This window comes from Pongo abelii, chromosome 11 (assembly GCF_028885655.2).
Source record: "Pongo abelii isolate AG06213 chromosome 11, NHGRI_mPonAbe1-v2.0_pri, whole genome shotgun sequence".
Lineage (NCBI taxonomy): Eukaryota > Metazoa > Chordata > Mammalia > Primates > Hominidae > Pongo > Pongo abelii.
Window position 1 is genome coordinate 133587024 of NC_071996.2, and position 21144 is coordinate 133608167.

Below are 21144 nucleotides of genomic sequence, written 5' to 3' on the forward strand. Positions count from 1 at the left end.
AAGAATGAAACAAATAATTACCACCTGCATTTTAGGAGTATTCTCTTCGAGGCCAACAAAACAGAAATTTTATACAAAAACTCACTGACCATCTTCAAAGAGGACAACATTTATTTAGTTGTATGTAAATAAAAATTACTTGGATACATGAGGGGAAGACGATAAAGCACATGATATAAATATACAATTAACCGTTTATAATATCTTCAAAGAACGGCAAATAACATAAACAGGAAATATTTGCAGTAATTCTTTACAGTATTCTCTTTTACTCTGTTGTCAACATGAATACTGCAAGCAGGTCTTTATTTTTTTTGACAATGGGAACTTCCACTCATTTGGTAGAAGTCACCACTTTCAAAACACAGTGAGTCAACACACAACTGTACAAACTGAACGTGAGCAAGTCTAACTTAGATGTAATTAGAGTCGAGTCATTGGATAAAAAGTTCATATTGATGATACACAACCAGCAGTGCAAGCATCCAAATACATTGGCTATAGCACCATTTAAAATATTTAACACTGCCTCTTGTTAATTTGATGTTGTCGGAAAATGAAAGTAATGAAGCAATTTTTTAAAACATACAACATGTGTTTCAATCTAATCATCCTAATTCTATGGTAAATTACATAGAGAGAGATAGAGGAGGGAGCATTGCCTCAGCTTTAAGATTATCTTTATCAAAATAGAGAGCTGGATTCTTTAACAGCAGCCAAAGCTGTAATGATAACACATAGGGTTGTTGTGTTGAACCAAATGGAGTATGACATGCAATCTATTGTCTATAATAATTTACAGGCAATTCCCGAGTCATTGGAGGTAATATCGAGTGTATATATTAACCATGCTTTTGTCTCTCCTTTCCATTAGCTGCCTTTTATTATTTTGGTGGTCCTTTCATTATACAACCCCCCCCACTAGACATTAGAGCAGGAAATAATGAGAGACGAACAAAAAGAGAACTTGTCCATTGAATCACTTGTTAACAGCTCAGAAGGGCATGGTTGAGTATAACTGAAACTGCTGGCTAAAATTACGCTTGGGGTGGCATTGTTTGATTCCAATTCCTAGTAGCATTCCTGCGTCTAATTGTCAAGGATCATTGAGAATGGGCTGTATTCACTTTAGGTAAATTTGACCTAAGACACTGGCAATGATATTCAAGGATTTGTGTGTGTGTGATGATCAAATTGTGAGTAGAAATTTAAGTAGTCTTAAACTATCTGTAAACAAGTAAGGCAGCCAGAAATTTCAAATGATCTGGGAAGAACATTCTGCAGTCTGAAAAATGTTTGGCTTAGAAAAATAGACATCTCAGATAAAGAAAGGGCATTATTAGATGTCATGGATCACGGTCATCTTCTATATGAAATCAATCAAGAGAACTATTTTTAAAACTGTGCCACGCTCAGGCAAATGAATGGTCTATATAACAACACGAGAGTCTAGAGATGGGCTATTTGTTATCACTACTCCAATGCCAGGTGTGGCACAGACATCTACACTAAGGGCATTCCATTTATTATCCTCACAAATTGATAGTGTTATATTTTGGATTAGCAACATTCCTTGGAGATGATTTAACTATTAACTTTGTCAGTTAGCAATTAGTTCTATATTATATTTTTTGGGCAGAAGAAACTCAGAAAAAAATATTACAGGCCCCAGATCATGCTTATCATCTAAGAGGCCAATGATATGAATAAAAGTGCTTGAATTGTAGCCCTTGATTTAATGTTGTGCGTACAAATACGGCTTCTGCTAAGGAAATCATTACTGTTATTTCTTTGTTAAGGTTTTGTCTCAAGATTCCATTTATAACTGGATAACACTGAATTAGGATTAATGGCAAATGCCTTCTTTTAGAGGAGGATTTATGAGTCACAATCTCTAGCTCCAGAATTCCCTCATAAAAATACAAGCTGTTTCTTTAATTGCACTAAATTGTATTACCTGTGGAATTAGAGCTCGCCTTTGTTTGATGCTAGTAGATCAATAGCTCCCATAATAATTAATTTCTGAAATCTAATCATATTCTTGTGCTTGAAACCCATTTATCTGTAAGCTTTCTGGAAGCACACAGATACTTCAGTTTTGTCTTACAAAGAAGTGGTTGAGTTGAAAAGCTTTTTATTCCCTGTTTTTGTTTTTAAAAGCTGTATTTAAAACCCTAGTCCCAGTAGATGACAAGAGAATGGTTTTTATAAGGGCATTTCTACCAATTATTTACTAGGCTGTCTTTGAACAACACTGTCATCTCTAGAATGTATGTAGTCCTTAAGATCTTCCAGCATTACATCTTCCCAGAGAGGCAGTGCTGCTTACAAACGAGGCTGTGACAATGGCATTTACAAATGACAGTGCCAGTTACCGTACAAAATGCTCTCCCACATCCTGTCACAGGTGCCTCACAGCAACCATGCGAGGTAGGCATGAGTATTACAATGAAACCTACACAGAACATTACATGATACTAAACATGTGCACCATCCATGTATTTTCTTCTGGATTGTTCTATAATTCGAATGCACGGCTGAATAAGTAAAAAGAGTATTCCTATCATGTAAAGCAAACCACATATGTAGAAGGAAAAATCATATTTTTGCGTGATGTCATAGATCCACCCTACAAAACAAAAAAGAATATATTCAGTGTCATGGAGTTGATACAACAAAAGTCAAGAACATAAAGCAGGCATTTACTGCTGCTATAAATGTTTCTGAAAGAATTTATATGTCATTTCATACCAATAAAATGTTTCATTTATCCATTTCTTTTCCTTTTTTGTTTTGTTTTTTATATTTTTTGGTTCTCATTTAGCCATTTTTAAGGGTGTGCTGTACACCAGTGTTCCCCGTGCCTAGGGAGGGCTGCATTCGTTAAACCCACTTGGTTGCTTTGGAAGGCATTTGAAGCAATTCCCAGCTGACTCATGGGGAGAACCTTCTGGTTCACTCAAAGGCCCACACAAGGCAGTGAAAAGCAGTGAAAAGCGAATCCGATGATTTTCTTTTTTCACAAGTGCAAACACGAATTTTTCTAAAACCTACAAAAACGATTCTGAAGTTTTTAGTGTGTATCAAAGGAGGCTGGGCAGAAGACATTTGAACTTTCATTTATTCTGAAATATTTGGGGGTACACATCTGTTCTAGAAAGAATCAAAATCTTCAGATGTTATAAAATTCACATTTACAGCCACAAAACTTTAATATTTACATTTATAAAACTCTAAGTTGCCAAAGATACTGCCATAGATGCTGACTAAATTATGTTATTTTCAAATAATAATTTAATATTATAATCTAACAGCTTAATATAATAATCTTATTAGACATTCTGTAAAATACCACTATATTTCATGAATTCTAAGACAATGATGTGCCATTATTTTATGTATCAGTAAGAAATAAATATCCTTGTCAATTCAAATATGACTCAGTATTTCCTCAGGACTTTGTGAAAGGCATTCTAATTTGAGACATTAAAATATGAGAAAAATGTGTCTTAGAATCTATGAAATATGTTTCCTATATTTCAGTGATTAATTCTAAGAATGGGTCACAAGTCATGGTTTCCACATAGTCAACTACGCAAACTGAGAGGATTGAGCTACACACAAGAGTTTTATTTATGGTAAAAATGTAAATTTTAAACATTCATTTTTTTCCCTTTTAGTAAGTACATTAATTAGCAAAGACTTAAAATATAAATGATTTAGTGGCCGGGCTCAGTGGCTCACACCTGTAATCCCAGCACTTTGGGAGACCAAGGCGGGCAGATCACATGAAGCCAGGAGTTCGAGACCAGCCCGGCCAACATGGCAAAACCCGCGTCTCTACTAAAAAATACAAAAATTGGCTGGGTGTGGTGGTGCATGTCTGTAATCCCAGCTACCCAGGAGGCTGAGGCATGAGAATTGCTTGAACCCAGGAGGCAGAGGTTGCAGTGAGCTGAGATCGTGCCACTGCACTTCAGCCTGGGCAACAGAGCAAGACTCCATCTCAAAAAATAAAATGAAATAAAAAAATAAGATTTTATGATCAAACATAGTATTCCGTGGCCACTTTTCAGAAACATCTTTAAAAAAATCTAATTGGCAAATGAATGCATAAATGCACTTAAACTTCTCCCATCAAGAAACAGCCACACAAAAGCAACCAGGAAAGGTGTAAACCAGTCCCTCCAACTTCCTGGTTGTTATCTGTATCTCTTTGTTTATTGTATCTAGTGTGTGATGAATATGCCTGGATTATCTGTTTACAGCGATCAGTCAAGGCATTCATAAAGAAAAACAAACAATAGCATACAAATTTATAATCTTTTCTTTAAAAAAACAACACGTTAAAAGGTATGAATTCTGGATCTACTTTAAAAGTAAACCAAGTTTTTGAATTTGTTATTTGATGTAAAAAATAGAAAAGAAAAAAAAATCTGACTCTTAGAAGTGGCTCAGTAAAAAGTTCTGTCATCTTTTCTTAATCTATAATTGGAGACAAGGGGGACAAAAAAAGATTAAACGTAATCCAAAAATAATGCTTCAGCTTCAGAATTGAATTGGAAAGGCACATTGACACTGACCTATGAACAAAAATACACCCAACTTCTACTCAGTGTTATCAGTTGGCAACTGTGGACCATTGTGAATTAGGACAAAATGAACAATTCACTTGCGGATAATGCAGAGTGATCTGTATCTACAAAATACATGATGGGAATAACTGTTGTCTACACTTTAAAAAAAATCAGTAAATACAAATGAGGTTCTCATAGTCCACTCATCTCCATATGAAAGCTGACCAGGTCATTTTAATGGCTAAATCCCTGCTTTCCACATGATCAAGTGATTGACAGCAGAAAAGATGGCTGTAAGTAACAAACACCTGAACGGCTTGTTTCAAATGGCTGAAACAAGTCGAACTATTATTGCTGCTTAACGTGAACCTTGGAAATAGGACAAAATCCTACCTGGCTGGAAAATTAAGCTGTATTTCGTTCAGACTATTTATTTACGTTTTGGTGGAAGTGGTTGATTATAAGCTCCAGGCTCTGTGATGTGGCCCCTGCCTACATCTCTCCCCTGCTCATCAGCACAAGCCATGCTGAATTTGTTAGCATCTCAAATACATTTCTCTTGGCTCCTTATCTGAACATGTCCTGTTCCCCCTTCTGGGTGGGACAGTAATAAATACCATCACCCTCAGAGCACCCTAGGATTCCCTTTTCCCCATCCCATCCTTCATCTTTACTCTGCAGAATATAAAAAATGTCTGTTAAGTATATTACATATTGCTACAGTTTTAAATTGAATTCATTATTATTATTATTGTTATTATTATTTGGGACGGAGTCTCACTCTGTCACCCAGGCTGGAGTGCAGTGGCACAATCTCGGCTCACTGCAGCCTCCACCCTGCCGGGTTGAAGCAATTCTCCTGCCTCAGCCTCCTGAGTAGCTGGGATTACAGGCAGCATGCACCACCACGCCTGGCTAATTTTTGTATTTTTAGTAGAGACAGGGTTTCCCCATGTTGGCAAGGCTGGTCTCAAACTCCTGACTTCAGGTAATCCACCCGCCTCAGCCTCCCAAAGTGCTCGGATTACAGGCGCGAGCCACTGTGCCCGGCCAAATTCATTATTATTATTTTTTTTTTTTAAAATGGTCCTCTTTCCTCTAAAAATATAAGCATTTGTAAAAGCACCTCCACATGCCCAAGCTTCAAATGTAACTCATGTCAGTTTTTTTTTAAAAAAGCACACCCAACTTCACTGAACAATTTAACATCGTACAAATTTAGGAGTAGTCCTAAATTTCATGTTAAGTTAATCCCATAGGTTTTCCCCAATCTACCTTTAGGATTTATTTATAAATAACTCTGGATCCTGCCATCTCCCTTTGGTGCCTGTTTTAATATTTCTGCTAGTTTGAATTCAAACCCAGTCGGATGTAAAGCAGGTCAAGAGAGACAGGACTCTACCAGGAGCTTTGACTCTCAGCACAAGTTGACACAACTTTTTCAGAGAGAAGAGAGTTCCTACAAGCTGCCCTCCTCATGCATCCTTCACCACCCCTCCTGGAGGTCTGACCTCAGTTCTTGGATTTGGAATCTGGGATTCTTGGCAACCCTGGATTCTTGGCAACCCTGGATTCTTGGCAACCCTCATCCAAGCACCAAGTCAAACCTACAGCTTCAAAGTAAAATCTGGTTCCCTATTAAAGTGCATTTTCTTTTCATTTGAGTCTGTCAAATAAGTAATAGCTGTTTTTCATATTAATTAAATAAGGGCCCCCAGCTTTTGGTGGAAAACATTGCAAATTATTGTTAAGGTGTTAGATTTTATGTGAATGGAAGAGATGTGTGTGGAAATTGGTCGGTCAAATCTGATGGCTGAGGTTTTGCCATATTATACACTGAAACATCTAGGAAAGTATGTACTACTATTACATAATTTTGTTTTATTTTATTTTATTTTATTTTATTTTAATTTTGAGACAGATTCTTGCTCTTGTTGCCCAGGCTAGAGTGCAGTGGCGTGATCTTGGCTCACTGTAACCTCTGTCTCCCGGGTTCAAGCAATTCTACTGCCTCAGCCTCTCAAGTAGCTGGGATTACAGGTGCCTAATTTTTGTATTTTTGTAGAGGTGAGGTTTCACCATGTTGGCCAGGCTGTCTCCAACTCCTGACCTCAGGTGATCCGCCCACCTCGGCCTCTCAAAGTGCTGGGATTACAGGCATGAGCCACTGCACCCAGCCTATGTTACATCTTTAAAGGGATTGAACAAAACGCCCAACAATATTATAAATAAATTAGAACAAAAAGTCCATGCTGCTGAATGACATGGTTGAAGTGTCTGTTCAATATGTCTGATTCTACATTCTTGAAACTGTTTTTTTTTTAAAAGAAGGTAATGTGAACAGTAATTTTCCTTGCAGCAAACCCAGCTAAGTAATAATTTCTAGCGCACCTTGAATTTCTAGCAAGAGTGCAATGTGGTCATTTAGTCACTCATGTTGCCAGTCACTCTGTGCCTACAGTGCACATAAATGGTGGCTTGCATCTTATTGCAATCTTGGCTCCTTGGCCTGGAAAGTCAATAAATGAAACATCATGCAGGTAGCCAATGAATGTTGTTCATCATTCCTTAGTGCATGAATTCAATGGAAGATGAAGAAACCAACAAATGCAAATAAAGAAAGTCCCCTTTAGCTTGCTGGCCTAGACAGGCACACCTGAATGTTGATTTTGGGGTTTCCATGGCAGCATATGATATGCATCATAGAAGGCTCCCAACCATTAATACAACGATTTCTACCATCCATGGTGGATTCCATTCCACTACGGAATCCACCTGTAGGGAGGAACCTTGAAGCAGTCAAGAGATAAGACCTGATGACTGAGGGTTGGATATAACTCCCTGTCCTCTATTTATCATTCCTTTCTCTTCCACTTAAGAAAGCTCACTAGAATGCAGATGAGTGGACAGCACATGACCACAGGGATGGGATAAGGAAACTATCCTGGCAAACTCTGGTGCTTTGACTACCAATGATCGCGAGAATTACTCATGCCATACCTCACAGTTGTGTTGTGATGCTGCCATTGAAATCTGACGGATCAAGACAAAACGACCCGAGCCTGCCCATTAGAAGAAAGTACCCCTAGATCATGCAAAGAACCATCAGTGACAGAGTCCATTTCTGCATACAATGTATCTGAAGGACCTCCAACAAGAGGGTGGAGGAGCCACTACTATGTCCCCATATCTCCAATGGATATTTAACATCTCTAGCAGGCACCATTGGCTGACTAATTCAACTGCCAATCCCAATTCTTTTCTCCTTTTCTTCCTCTAGTACAGAGGCTGGAAAGCAAAATACTCCATTCACAGCTCCCCTTGAAGCTTGAACTAGCTGTGTGATATAGTTCTGGCCAATCAGATGTAAGTGGAATTTTGCTGGGACTGAGCCTTTCCCCACTTCCTTCTCCCTGCTATAAATGATGTAGTGGCTGGAGATACAGCAACCATTGTGTCACCATGAGGCAGTTAGCATGAGGAAAGGGCCAAGAAGATCTCTGAGACATTGCCCCAATATCCTCCAGTCCCTGAACTCTATATTTCTTGTTATGTGACAGAAATCTGGGTAAACTATCATTGTCAGGATGTTGTAATCAAATGCATTCTGACCTGACAGAGAATTTTACATAATGAGATCAGTGAGCAATTTTAGACCTTTCAACTGCCAGTATAGTTTGCTCCATTGCTATAGTCATTTTCACCTAAAAATGCTGCATCTGCATTTCTGTGCACAGGCAGACAACAGGAGCAGCTTGCTCCAGGAGGAGCCCTATATGTAGCCCTGGGGATTCCTAAAGTGACTCTTGGACTTTAAACCTTTAGTCAGCCAACTGCTGGTGTTGTCTGCTGTACAGGCAAAAATCTATGATTTCTTGTACTTCAAATTTCAAGAGGATTTAAAAGCATGTTTGTTGGCGCAAGCTCTCTGCCATTGGGGGTCTTAAGGGAGAGGGTGACTTCATGACTTACAGAAAGACTGGGAAAAAAGGGGGCAGGGAGGGCTTTGTCCTGTACCCATGGGATTCCTTCACCCACTGGGGAGAGCTATTCCTGCCAGAAGATATTAGAATAAAGGGCCTGGAGGGCCCAGACAGGAGGGTGCTTGGGGGTGGCTGGGGAGAGGAGACATCTGAACAGGTGAGGCTCCACTGGGTTAGCTTGAGGCTCTGCACAAAACCTCTAGCAGCTCTGACAATCACCACCAGCCCTGGCTGTCTGTCTGAGGGCCACCACCAGAGAGCACCTTTGTGTTGGCATTCTGCCCCAGCCTCTGCCATGCTATGCAGACTCCTGTCTCCAGTTCTTGGGCAGAAGATAGACCTCGTTATCTTCACACAGTACCTGGTGTCTTGGGGCATGAGTCTATCTGCTCAAACCTGACTTGCCTTTCCACGAAGGCACTGGCCTAGACACAAGATTCCTTGGTACTTACGGCTTCTGGTATGCCCGAATACCAAGTTCTCTGGTTAATTTGCTTCTTGCAAATGAAGGGAATACATGACAGAGAATGTATCCTAGATGTTGCCAACTAGTGGCCTCCGGGCCTGTGGTAGGCAGAATGCTCCTACCCCCCAAAACACCAAAGTCCTAATTTCTGGACCCCGTGAATATGTGACCTAACAGGGCAAAAGGGACATTGCAGGTGTGATTAATTTAGGACCTGGGCTGGGGAGATGATCCTGGATTTCCCAGGTGAGCCCAGTGTAATCATAGGCACCCTTGTAAGTGAAAGGAGGTGGCTGGGCATGGTGGCTCACGCCTGTAATCCCAGCACTTTGAGAGGCTGAGGCAGGAGGGATCACAAGGTCAGGAGTTCGAGACCAGCCTGGCCAATATGGTGAAACCCCGTCTCTACTAAAAATACAAAAAAAAAAAAATTAACCGGGCATGGTGGTGCATGCCTGTAATCCCAGCTACTCAGGAGGCTGAGGCAGGATAATTGCTTGATCCTGGGAGGCGGAGGTTGTGGTGAGCTGAGATCATGCCACTGCACTCCAGCTTGGGTGACAGAGGGAGACTCTGTCTCAAAAAAAAAAAAGCGAAAGGAGGTGGCAGGGAGTCCGAATCACAGAGAAGTGGGAAGGCGTTACACTGCTGGCTTAGAAGATGGAGCAAGAGGGCATGCGCCAAAGAATGAAAGTGGCCTCCAGATGCTGGAAAAGACAAGGAAACAAATTCCCCCCTAAAGCCTCAAGAAGGAATTCAGCTCTGCTGACCTCCAGAACAGTAAGATAGTAAGTGTGTGTGTGTGTGTGTGTGTGTGTGTGTGTGTGTGTGTGTGTGTGTAGATGGGGTCTCGCTGTATTGCCCAGGCTGGTCTTGAACTCCTGAGCTCAAGTGATCCTCCTGCTTCGGCCTCCCAAAGTACTGGAATTACAGGTATGAGCTACCACTCCTGGCCAATCTGTATTGTTTTAAGCCACCATAAGTTTCTGGCAACTTATTATAGCAACAATAGGAAGCGAATGTAGGGCTGGATCGAGTCCATGGATGTGTTCTGTTACACCTGCCACATGGTGTTTTGGAAATCTGTTAGTGCTACCTAACAGTACAGATTCTTAGCTTCCCTTAGGGGGAAACAACAACAGAAGATCTGGCAACAATTCTCAGTATTTCTTGGTGACAAAAATCAGCTGGAACTGCCCAGAGGCCACCTTCAAATGGGTAAGGAACCTGTCAGTATTCCATCACCCCATCCGCTTTATTTCCTCACTCTACCAGCCTGGCTGCTTTATCATGTGGATAAGATCAAAAGTTCATCTACATTTCATCTATATTCTACATAAAAGAATGGCCTTGGCCAGGTGCGGTGGCTCACGCCTGTAATCCCACCATTTTGGGAGGCTGAGGCGGGTGGATCACTCGAGGTCAGAAGTTCGAGGCCATCCTGGCCAACATGGTGAAACCCCCATCTCTACCAAAAACATTAAAAATTAGCCGGGCGTGGTGGTGCGCACCTGTAATTCCAGCTAGTTGGGAGGCTAAGGCAGGAGAATCACTTGAACCTGGGAGGCAGAGGTTGCAGTGAACTGAGATCGCACCACTGCACTCCAGCTGGGGCGACAGAGCAAGACTCCGTCTTGAAAAAAAAAAGAAAGAATAGGCTTTAACTTGATAAAATGTATAAATGAGAAAGTAGGGGGCAGGAATGGGAAGATAAAAGGAACATGTACACAAATGGAAACCTCCTTCTTCTTTATCTGGGACTTTATAACATAACACACCATATCTACATGCACTCTGAGCTCTTAAAACCTCAGAGAGTTTACCTGCAAAAGGTGGTCCCAGCAACGCAGAGATGCCGTTAGCACAGATGATGATGCCGTAGGCATTGGCCAGGTGTTCAATGCCAACCAAATCTTCAGTCACTACGGGCATTAGGGAGAAATAACCACTGGAAAACCCTATCAGTGCACAGATGACCGCCAGGCCAGCGTATGTGTGCATCAACGGCAGAATAAAAATACTGAGGACAAGGGTGAAGTTGGCCAACAGGAAGACATTCCAAACACTAATGCAAGGCAAGTCGGCTATGACGCCCAGGATCACTTTTCCAAAGATGTGAACTATTGCTATAATTGACGTCAGAGGGAAAACGTCGTTTTGCTCCGATAAGTTATACAAATTGACGATTTCTGGGAGGTGAATGAAGGGGATGACAAAGCTGCTGTATGCAAACAAAGCCCAGAAAATAAAGGCTACAAACATTCGATTGGTAAATAGAGAGGCTGTCCCAAAGTAGCCCGAATACCAGTCCTCGAAGCCCTTCCTGACTCTCATGGTGAGCCAGCTGACAGTCTTCAGAATCCGGAGGGCACACATGTTCTTCCTGTGCCCGGCCTGATCGGAGCACTCCTGGGCTTGCAGGTCGCAGAGGGTCTCCTCGTTCCCGGGCCCACCATCCTTCTCTTCTGTTCTTCCCTGCTGTCCAGTTGACTTCACAGATTCCGTGGAGTGCGCTGGCAAGACGCTCAGATCTCTGTCTCCTGGGTCGTTTGGGTTTTTACCAGGAGAGAGGGGCCTCATGAGGGCCCCACAAACACACAGGTTTAAGGAAACGGCACCTTGGATCAACATGGCATTCCTCCAGCCGTACTCCGCGCACAGGTACTTCAGCAGCACAGTCATTAGGAACGTACCGAATCCGGTCCCCGTGGTGCTGAGGCCCTGGGCGAGGGCGCGTCTCTTCTGGAAATACCTGCCCACCATGACTACTGCTGGCAGGTAGGCCATCCCGCTGCCCAGGCCTGCGCAGGCCGACAGGGGAAGAAAAGACACAGTGCAACATCAGTGGCCATATCCAGAATTCGCAGCAAAGATCACCTGCATTTCCTTAATTAGCATCTATTTATGCTTTTTATTTCTAACAAAGCAATAACAGTGATTATTTAAAAAGCAGCTCCCAGAGATAAGCCCCAGAAAGACCATCCACCCGAGCAGGTTTTTAGCCCGCCATTTTCCCCAACAGGCTTTGCGGCACAAGTTCCTCCAATAACAAAATGGAGAAGCATTCTCACATCAGAAAAATAGAAGCTCCAGGCAGGCAGGACCATGTATTTTCGCCACTGGTATGCCCAGGACTGCCCAGAACACACAGCATGTGCTTAGCAAGTTGCTGGGAGAATGAATGTCTTCTCTGAGGGCCTCTGCTGTCTTAAGCCTCCCTTGATTGCACTATGTGTCCAGAGACCCCAACCTGGCTCCTTAGTCTCAGCAAAAGGAGTGTTTATTCCCCCACCATAACACAAAAATCCCACTGCTAGCCCTATTCACCGGACTATTACAGGGAAGAGTTTCTAATGTACTCAGGGAAAATATCTGACTTTTTTTTTTTTTGAGACAGGGGGGACTCACTCTGTTCCCCAGGCTGGAATGCAGTAGTGCAATCACAGCTCATTGCGTCCTCGAACTCCCCAGGCTCAGATGATCCTCCCACCTCTGTCTCCCAAGTAGCTGGGACTATCACCGTGTGTGGCTAATTTTTGTATTTTTTTTGTAGACACGTGGTTTCACCATGTTGCCCAAGCTGGTCTCAAACTCCTGGGCTCACGCGATTCACCTGCTTTGGCCTCTCAAAGTGCTGGGATTACAGGTGTGAGCCACTGCTCCTGGCCAACATCTGACATTTTTAAAGAACCGTTTTCACCAGAGGAATATGTTCTAGTGATCTATTGTACAATATGGTGACTGTACTTAGTAATAATGTATTCTGTATTTTTCAAATTGCTAAATGTAGATTTTAAATGTTCTCATCACAAGTATGTGAGGTGATGGATATGTCAATTAGCCTTCTTCAATCATTCTACAATATATACATGTATCAGAACATTACATTTGACTCCACAAATATTTACCATTGTCAATTACGACTAAAATAGAAATATTAAAAATGTATTACGTATAATGAGGGAAAAAAAGAACTGTTATCAGGTCCTTCAATCAATGGTTTTTAAACTATGCTTCAAAGGTTACAGAAGTGCTTTATGTGTGTATGCGTATAGATATATATTACAAGAAGCAACTTGCGGATTTATATGGACAATAGGTTATTATGTTCACCTTCTCCTCCTATCAAAAGATACATACTTAAGCTTATATGTTTTACATATGTATATATATATAACCATATTTACCTATTAGCTAACATTTACTGAGCACTTTGCTAAGTGCTTTATACAAATTATGTCCTTTAATGGTTTCAACAACCATGTAAACTAAGCTCTCTTCATTATACCCATTTTGCAGATAAGGAAACTGAGGTATAAGTAGGTTAAATAACTTGCCCAAAGTCACACAGATAATAACAATGAAAAAAGAAAAGCCAGAATTCCAAGCTAACTTTTAACTCTTATGCTAATGCATTCATTGTAGCTCTGTACTCAAAAAGAATGTCAAATTGGATTCAGTTTATTTAAAATGCAATTGTACAAGTAATTACTCATCTGTGTGAATCACGCTACCTGTTGATAAAGGAAATTGTGGCTGGGAATATATTTTGCATAATGGATATGCAGATTGTGGTGCCTGGCAGCCAATATTAACCTCTTCACTGGGGAATGACAACTTAACTGTACTCTAGATTTGCTTCTTCGTCTCTACATATATGTGTGGTTTATGCTATTTTATGAATTTGAACAGGGCTGAAAGAGTAAATGATTATAAGGCCAGGCGCTGTGGCTCACACCTGTAATCCCAGCACTTAGGGAGGCCAAGGCAGGAGGATCACCTGAGGTCGGGAGTTCAAGACCAGCCTGACCAACATGGAGAAACCCTGTCTCTACTAAAAATGAGTAATTAGCTGGGCATGGTGGTGCATGCCTGTAATCCCAGCTATTTGGGAGACTGAGGCGGGAGAATTGCTTGAACCCAGGAGGCAGAGGTGGCAGTGAGTCGATATCGTGCCATTACACTCCAGCCTGGGCAACAAGAGCGAAACTCCGTCTCAAAAAAAAAAAAAAAAAGAGCAAATGATTATTAAAGAGTAAATGAACTTTATTGGTTTCCTTAATCTTTGTTTTTTTAATGTTTACTTATCTATTTATGTTTTTTCTTTTCTATTTTCACACAGGAGGCTTTATTATTATTATTATTATTGAGACAGAGTCTTACTCTCAACCAGACTGGAGTGCCGTGGCGCAATCTTGGCTCACAGCAACCTCTGCCTCCTGGGTTAAAACTATTCTCATATCTTAGCCTGCTGAGGAGCTGGGATTACAGGCATGTGCCACCGCACTTGGCTATTTTTTTTTTGTATTTTCAGTAGAGACGGGGTTTCACCATGTTGGCCAGGCTGGTCTTGAACTCCTGGCCTCAAGTGATCTGCCCACCTTGGCCTTCCAAAGTGTTGGGATTACAGGCATGAGCTACTGCCCCTGGCCTATTATTTAGCTTATTTCCCACACCACACCGATGTAATTTCCTTAATCTTTGGTCCATTCACCTAAGTCAACGTTACTGCCTTCCTTTTCCTGTTCCTCACTGGAGATAGCATTGGCGTTTAGAACCAGGCATACGGAAATATAATTTGATTCTATTAGGCAGACCAAGTATTGTTGTTAGGCCCACTTAAGGCATATTAAAATGTAATGTTAAAATGTATTTCCAGGAGTGTAGGGAGGGGTTGGGGTAAAGTGGGGTGGAGGAAACAGAACAGAATGTTTTAATGTGTCTCTTTTCTCCACAATTAAATCCACTGCCAAGATGTCTTATAAAACATTTAAAATTGAGTTTAAAAAAAGCCACATGCTTACCAGCTGCGACTCCAAAAGTAATGAAGAGATAATGCACGTTTGCAGCATAGGCACTCAACACCCAGCCCAGGGAGTTGACGAGCCCTCCAATGATCGCAGTCTGGCGGCACCCACAGGTGTTAATGAACAAGCCGATGAAAGGGCCTGCCACAGAGCATTGGAAAAGGAATTGACTAAAGGCGCTTCAGTTTTATTCTTTCTCATAAATCTTCATGTGAAGACAAAGAATAAAATGTTACTAGAGCTGTTAAATGACACAAAAAGCCCCCATTGCTTTATATGCCAAACATTTTTAGCACGCAAAGATGATTTTAAGTAATTTCATCAGCGAGCACAAGGTTCTAGATGTTCAAGAAAGGCAGACCTGAAATAAATAGACATTCATTCTTTCATCTACAAGAAAACCAGTGGTCTAGGAGCTATCTCTAGCCTGTGGATGCATTTTGTCGATCCCATACAAAGTCTAAAAAATGTCTGGAATTAGTTGCCAATGTTTAAAAATTAAAAGGATTCACAAAAAGTCCAGTGGCAACACAGACTACCTTCCCACAGGACCAAAGTTAGTTGGAGCTGTGCAGTGGCTGAGCCCGTTTGACTGGGACCCACTCTTTCCAGTTTGCTGCAGTCTCTATCCTTGCCTCTTAAACCTGGCCTCAATTACATTATTTCTTTGGCTTCTTTCCAAATAGAAAAACATTTCAGTTTTTGACTAAAATAGAAATATTAAAAATGTATTACGTATAATGAGGGAAAAAAAGAACTGTTATCAGGTCCTTCAATCAATGGTTTTTAAACTATGCTTCAAGGATACAGAAGTACTTTGTGCGTGTGTGTTTATAGATATATATTACAAGAAGCAACTTGGGGATTTATATGGACAGTAGGTTATTATGTTCACCTTCTCCTCCTATCAAAAGATACACACTTAAGCTTATATGTTATATATATATATATAACCATATTTACCTATTAGCTAACATTTACTGAGCACTTTGCTAAGTGCTTTATACAAATTATGTCATTTAATCATTTCAACAACCATGTAAACTAAGCTCTCTTCATTATACCCATTTTGCAGATAAGGAAACTGAGACCAAAAGGGAGTACAGGAAGGGAGTCTTCAGAACTCCTGGGCTTCAGGCAGAAAACTAATAGCCTGCTTTCATGAGGATACCCCGATTGAAGCCAAGCTGAAAAGAACTAGTTGTCATCACTTCATACAGATTCCCATCCCGGCTGGTGTGCACAGTCTCTGACCAGACCTATCAGGCTATGGAGATTTGGGAATCCATTTCCATTGTGTAAGATGTGACAACACTCACAGTGGCACAGTATTTTATGAGATGCATTCTGATTGTTTCCTTTACACTGACTTTCTAGTTTTGTTTTGTTTTCTTGTTTTTGTTTTGATACAGGGTCTCACCCTGTCACCCAAGCTAGTGTTCAGTGGTGTGATCACGGCTCACTGCAGCCTTGACCTCCCTGGGATCAAGCGATCCTCCCATCTCAGCCTCCTGAGTAGCTGGGCCTACAGGCTTGTGCTATCATGTCCTGCTAATTCTGTATTTTTTTATAGAGATAGGGTTTCGCCATGTTGTTCAGGCTGGTCTAGAATTTCTAGGCTCAAAGGATCTGTCTGCCTTGGCCTCCCAAAGTGCTGGGATGACAGGCTTGAGCCACAGCCCCTGGCTGACTTTCTAGTTCTTAATTTTCAACCTTCTTTATTCTACTCCTGATTTTGTGGTAATTTCTGATGTCACTGAAGCTGAATGCTTATCTTGTGATCAATGATTCCTTGTTTAAATAGGAATCCAGATTTATATGAGCTAGTACTCAATATTCAGTAAGATGGCATATTTTAATCATCTTATTTTTGATCATTACAAAGTTATGAAACCTTATATGCAGATGAACTATGTTAAAAACTTGTTTAAAGAGCTTCCCTTTTGGCTTAAACTGAAATAAAGTTTCCTTTAAAGTTCTAACTATATTCATGTGCATATCTGGGTACAGTCAGCTAATGAGTTTATTTTGTCTAGTGGTTTTGTGGGTGCCTAATCCTAAAAACTATGAAGGCAAAGACTTATTAATTTAATTAACTCTGTTGCATTACAGGAAATAATTCAGTAAATTAACTCCTTAGAATAGACTTAATATCTTAAACATACTTTATATAAATGTTATTTGTTATTAAATATGCACATTATAGAAATAATATATAAAATAAATGCACTGATAAAAAATCTGATGGAATTACTGGGGTTAACTGAAATTCACATACCATAAGTTAGAGATACTCGTTTGATTTCTTTACACATTTTTATTTTTGTTTTTCTAAACCCATGGTTACTTGACTGCGCCTAGCTTGGATGAGTGGGTAAAAAAGAGAAAAATGCATGACTTGTCAGTTTGCTGTTTGTAGCCCTTTGAAAGGTCAACAGATCACAGTTCAGTAGCACAGTCATATTTTCCACTTCACAGAAAGGGCCCAGAAGCAAATTTTTCTGAGGTGCTTTATGAAACATTACATTAAAAAGGCGTTTGAGAAAAAAAAAAAAGGAGAAAATTCCAAACTCAGTGCAAATATTCATGTCTGGAGGAATTTTATAAATTAAAAAAAAGTATAACTATTTTACTGCTAAAAACATTAACTAAACAGCCAGGCACTGCTGTCAACTTAATCAACTCTCGCATGCTGGGGCTTCAGTCATTTATGATTTGCAGATGAGCAAAGCGAGACCCAGAAATGCTGTGACTTCTCCATGTTTATAAAATATATGTACATTGAAAAAAAAATAAAAACCCAAGCTTTTTGACTCTCAGTTTCCTCCCTCCCTCCCTCCCTTCCTTCCATCTCTTTCTTTCTCTCTCTCTCTCTTTCTTTCTTTTTTGAGACAGTTTCACTCTTGTTGCCCAGGTTGGAGTGCAGTGGTGCCATCTCGGCTCACTGCAACCTCTGCCTCCTGGGTTCAAGCGATTCTCCAGCCTCAGCTTCCTGAGTAACTGGGATTACAGGTGCTCGTCACCATGCCCAGCTAATTTTTTGTATTTTTAGTAGAGACAAGGTTTCACCACGTTGGCTAGGCTGGTCTCGAACTGCTGACTTTAGGCGATCCACCCGCCTCAGTCTCCAAAAGTGCTGGGATTATGTGAGCCACTGTGCCAGCTCAGTTTCATTTTCTACCCGCTGTTTACTGATGGTCCACTAGCATTGCCAAAATCAAACCACCATTTCAAGAAAATAAAAGAAGTCCCCTCACAATCTAAGGAGAAGGGGGAATCATACAATTGAGATACAATCTTTTTACCATGACTCACACTTTTATAGAGTAATTCAGTGTTTTAGGATGAGATTATTCACATTATCTGACTTTTTCATTTTCAGAAGGAATCTGAATCTTGGACCATTTCCCACTGTAATAAAGTGTCCTGGCCAGGTGTGGTGGTTCACACCTGTAATCTCAGCACTTTGGGAGGCCGAGGTGGGTGGATCACGAGGTCAGGAGTTCAAGACCAGCCTGGACAAGATGGTGAAACCCTGTTTCTACTACAACTACAAAAATTAGCCAGGTGCGGTGGCAGATGCCTGTAATGCCAGCTACTTGGGAGGCTGAGGTAGGAGAATCGCTTGAACCTGGGCAGCAGAGGTTGCAGTGAGCTGAGATCGCGCCACTGCACTCTAGCCTGGGTGACAGAGTGAGACTTCATCTCAAAAAAAAGTGTCCCATTGCTGTGGGGAACACCCTCAGGAAGTTATATTTTATTGACCCATCCTGGCAGCTGACAGGTTGGAAAAAGCGCCGTTGAAGAGAGGAGCAATCACAGGTGAGCCTTGGCCGTGCTCAGGGATGGTTACAGGTGCTTTGAACTCCAGGTCTCTTAGGGTAACCCCTCACCACAGTAAAGAGTTAAGAGCCTCTAAATCAATGAACTGTCTGCCTTAGCTGAACAGTGGTGTTGCTTAGGAGCTTAAAAAAAAATCCTGATATTTGGAGCCCATCCCAGGTGCAGCCTGAGGGGGAAGTTAAAGCTCTCCAGGTGGATCTGATGTGCAATCAAGATGACAATCACTGCTGTAAAGTGATTTAGCAAGTAATTTATCTTGTGTAGCCTGTGGATTCCCCCAACAATAGGGCATCCACCAAGAATGATTCAGAGAGCTAGCATCACAAAGGCTGCTGTAGATACTGTGAAAGGAAAATACAAACTTGGCACCCCAATTCACTCTGCCAAAAGAAAAAAATTAAGCTGAAAGCTGAGTCACGCAAGCAACTGACTTTCCTTTTATTCCTAAGCAGATAGTCCCAGAGAAAGGGTTATATAGCTCCACAGGTAGCTACTCTTGTTCACCTTATTTTATGTAAAAGTGCTGATTTACTAAGTGTGAGATGAATACAAAATTGATGATTCCCCTATCTGCACCTTTTCTCTTGCAACACGTGGATTACTGTACCCTCCCTTTCCCCGCCAGCCCACTTTTCCCCTTTAAATATTGAAGTCTTCAAAATCATCTTTGGAGAAAGGCACAGGTAACAGACTGTTTCTGTGATTCTGTGTTTATTTCTTTCGGGCATGTCCCTACCCTTGGCAAAATTAACTTCCGGATTGATTGAGACCAGTCTCAGATATTTTTTGGTTTACAATACAAATAAGGTGATTACGTTTTATTAAAAGTTGGGACCTTCTGCAGGACAGTGACGAATTCATGCTACTCATGGGGCTGAGGCAGGAGAATCGCTTGAACCCAGGAGGCAGAGGTTGCAGTGAGCCGAGATCGTGCCACTGCACTCCAGCCTGGGTGACAGAGGAAGACTCCGTCTCAAAAAAAAAAAAAAAAGAACAAGGAAACGATGCATATTTATTGAATTTGCCATATGCAAACCACTGCCCGAGAGAGGACTTTCAACTACTGTCATATAAATCATGGATTTTTTGGCTGGGCCCAGTGGCTCATGCCTGTAATCCCAGAACTTTGGGAGGCCGAGGCGGGTGGCTCACGAGGTCAGGAGATCGAGACCATCCTGGCTAATACGGTGAAACCCCATCTCTACTAAAAATACAAACAATTAGCCGGGTGTGGTGGTGGGCGCCTATAGTCCCAGCTACTCGGGAGGCTGAGGCCGGAGAATGGCGTGAACCCGGGAGGTGGAGATTGCAGAGAGTTGAGATAACGCCACTGCACTCCAGCCTGGGTGACAGAGCGAGACTCCGTCTCAGAAAAAAAAAAGAAGAAAAAAAAACCCATGGACCTTTTTAAATTTAAGAGGTAGCCCAAATATGCTTACAATGATTAGAACGTAAAAACCATTTGTATTATTCATTTCAAGTATGTTTTCAGTTCTTATTTGATGTAAAGGCAGGCAGTGTCATAGGAGACACAATTTTGGAGTCCCATGGACCAGGTTTAAAGCCAGTCCTACACTTACTGGCTGTTCAACTTTCAGTAAGTTACTTAATGTCTCTGAGTGTTGCATATTCTTCCTCTGTAAGATACAGACAATGGTCTGGCCTCCAGTGTTGTAGGATCAAATGAGATCATGTACATTAACATGCATTTGGCATGCAGTACGTGCTAAATAAAGGAGAGCTGTTACTGCGTGTTTCTGGCTTGGAAAGTTTCCCCGAGGTTGCTCAACAAATCTGCAGCCACCCTGTACCAGGAAGCTTGGGATAATGAACAGTAATTTAAGGTAAATAGATAGAATAAAAGACCTTTCATTTATATAACTATGAGACCTGCTGTGTTATGATTTCTGAAACTCAGAGCAAAAAATGTTTATCTGGCAGGCAGCTTTCCCTGTAGAAGGATTAGTCTAAAATATGAAATTCCACAGTGTGGAATTCAGGGACTCTCAAAAAAAATTCTGAACACACAGTTACTTGTCAATTAAATTAAGTATGACCATCACATTTCACCATGAGTTAGGGGTTCTTATTTTGGGGATCATCTTTAAAACCATATCCAATAATTTCAGAACTAGTTTCTGTGGCTTATTTTCATAGGACTTATGAAACATAATATCTAAGACCAACTTACTGGATGGTTTGGAAAATATTGGGACATTTCATATCCTGGCCTTCTTCTGAGTCTTTTTTTGATGTTACTGCGTGTGTACACTTCCAAGATTAAATCTACTTGTGTTTTGTTTTACCCCTAACAAATATATTTTTAAAAAGGAAAGCTGGATTTTAAGTGTTCTAGAAACACAGTTTTCCTTTACTAACTTATTGACAAAAGTAGAATTACAACTGATGTAAAACTTGAACATGCCCGACACTGAAATAAACCTACCTGCGTGTTTCCTATGACAAAC

At 41.1% G+C, this 21144-nt stretch overlaps 1 protein-coding gene across 2 annotated transcripts in view; it reads right to left on the reverse strand.

Moving 5' to 3' along the window:
• The window catches only part of SLC16A14 (solute carrier family 16 member 14), a 34190-nt gene continuing 13046 nt past the window's right edge, over window positions 1-21144 (reverse strand). Inside the window, exons 3-5 of one of the 2 annotated variants that reach the window (XM_002812953.4) lie at window positions 14831-14974; window positions 10850-11827; window positions 1-2629 (exon numbers count right to left, since the gene is read on the reverse strand). In XM_002812953.4, coding sequence (XP_002812999.2) covers window positions 2478-2629; window positions 10850-11827; window positions 14831-14974 — 1274 coding nt within the window. In that variant the 3' untranslated portion in view covers window positions 1-2477. The remainder of the gene's footprint in view (window positions 2630-10849; window positions 11828-14830; window positions 14975-21144) is intronic. The other variant, XM_054549945.2, reaches the window with a different exon arrangement.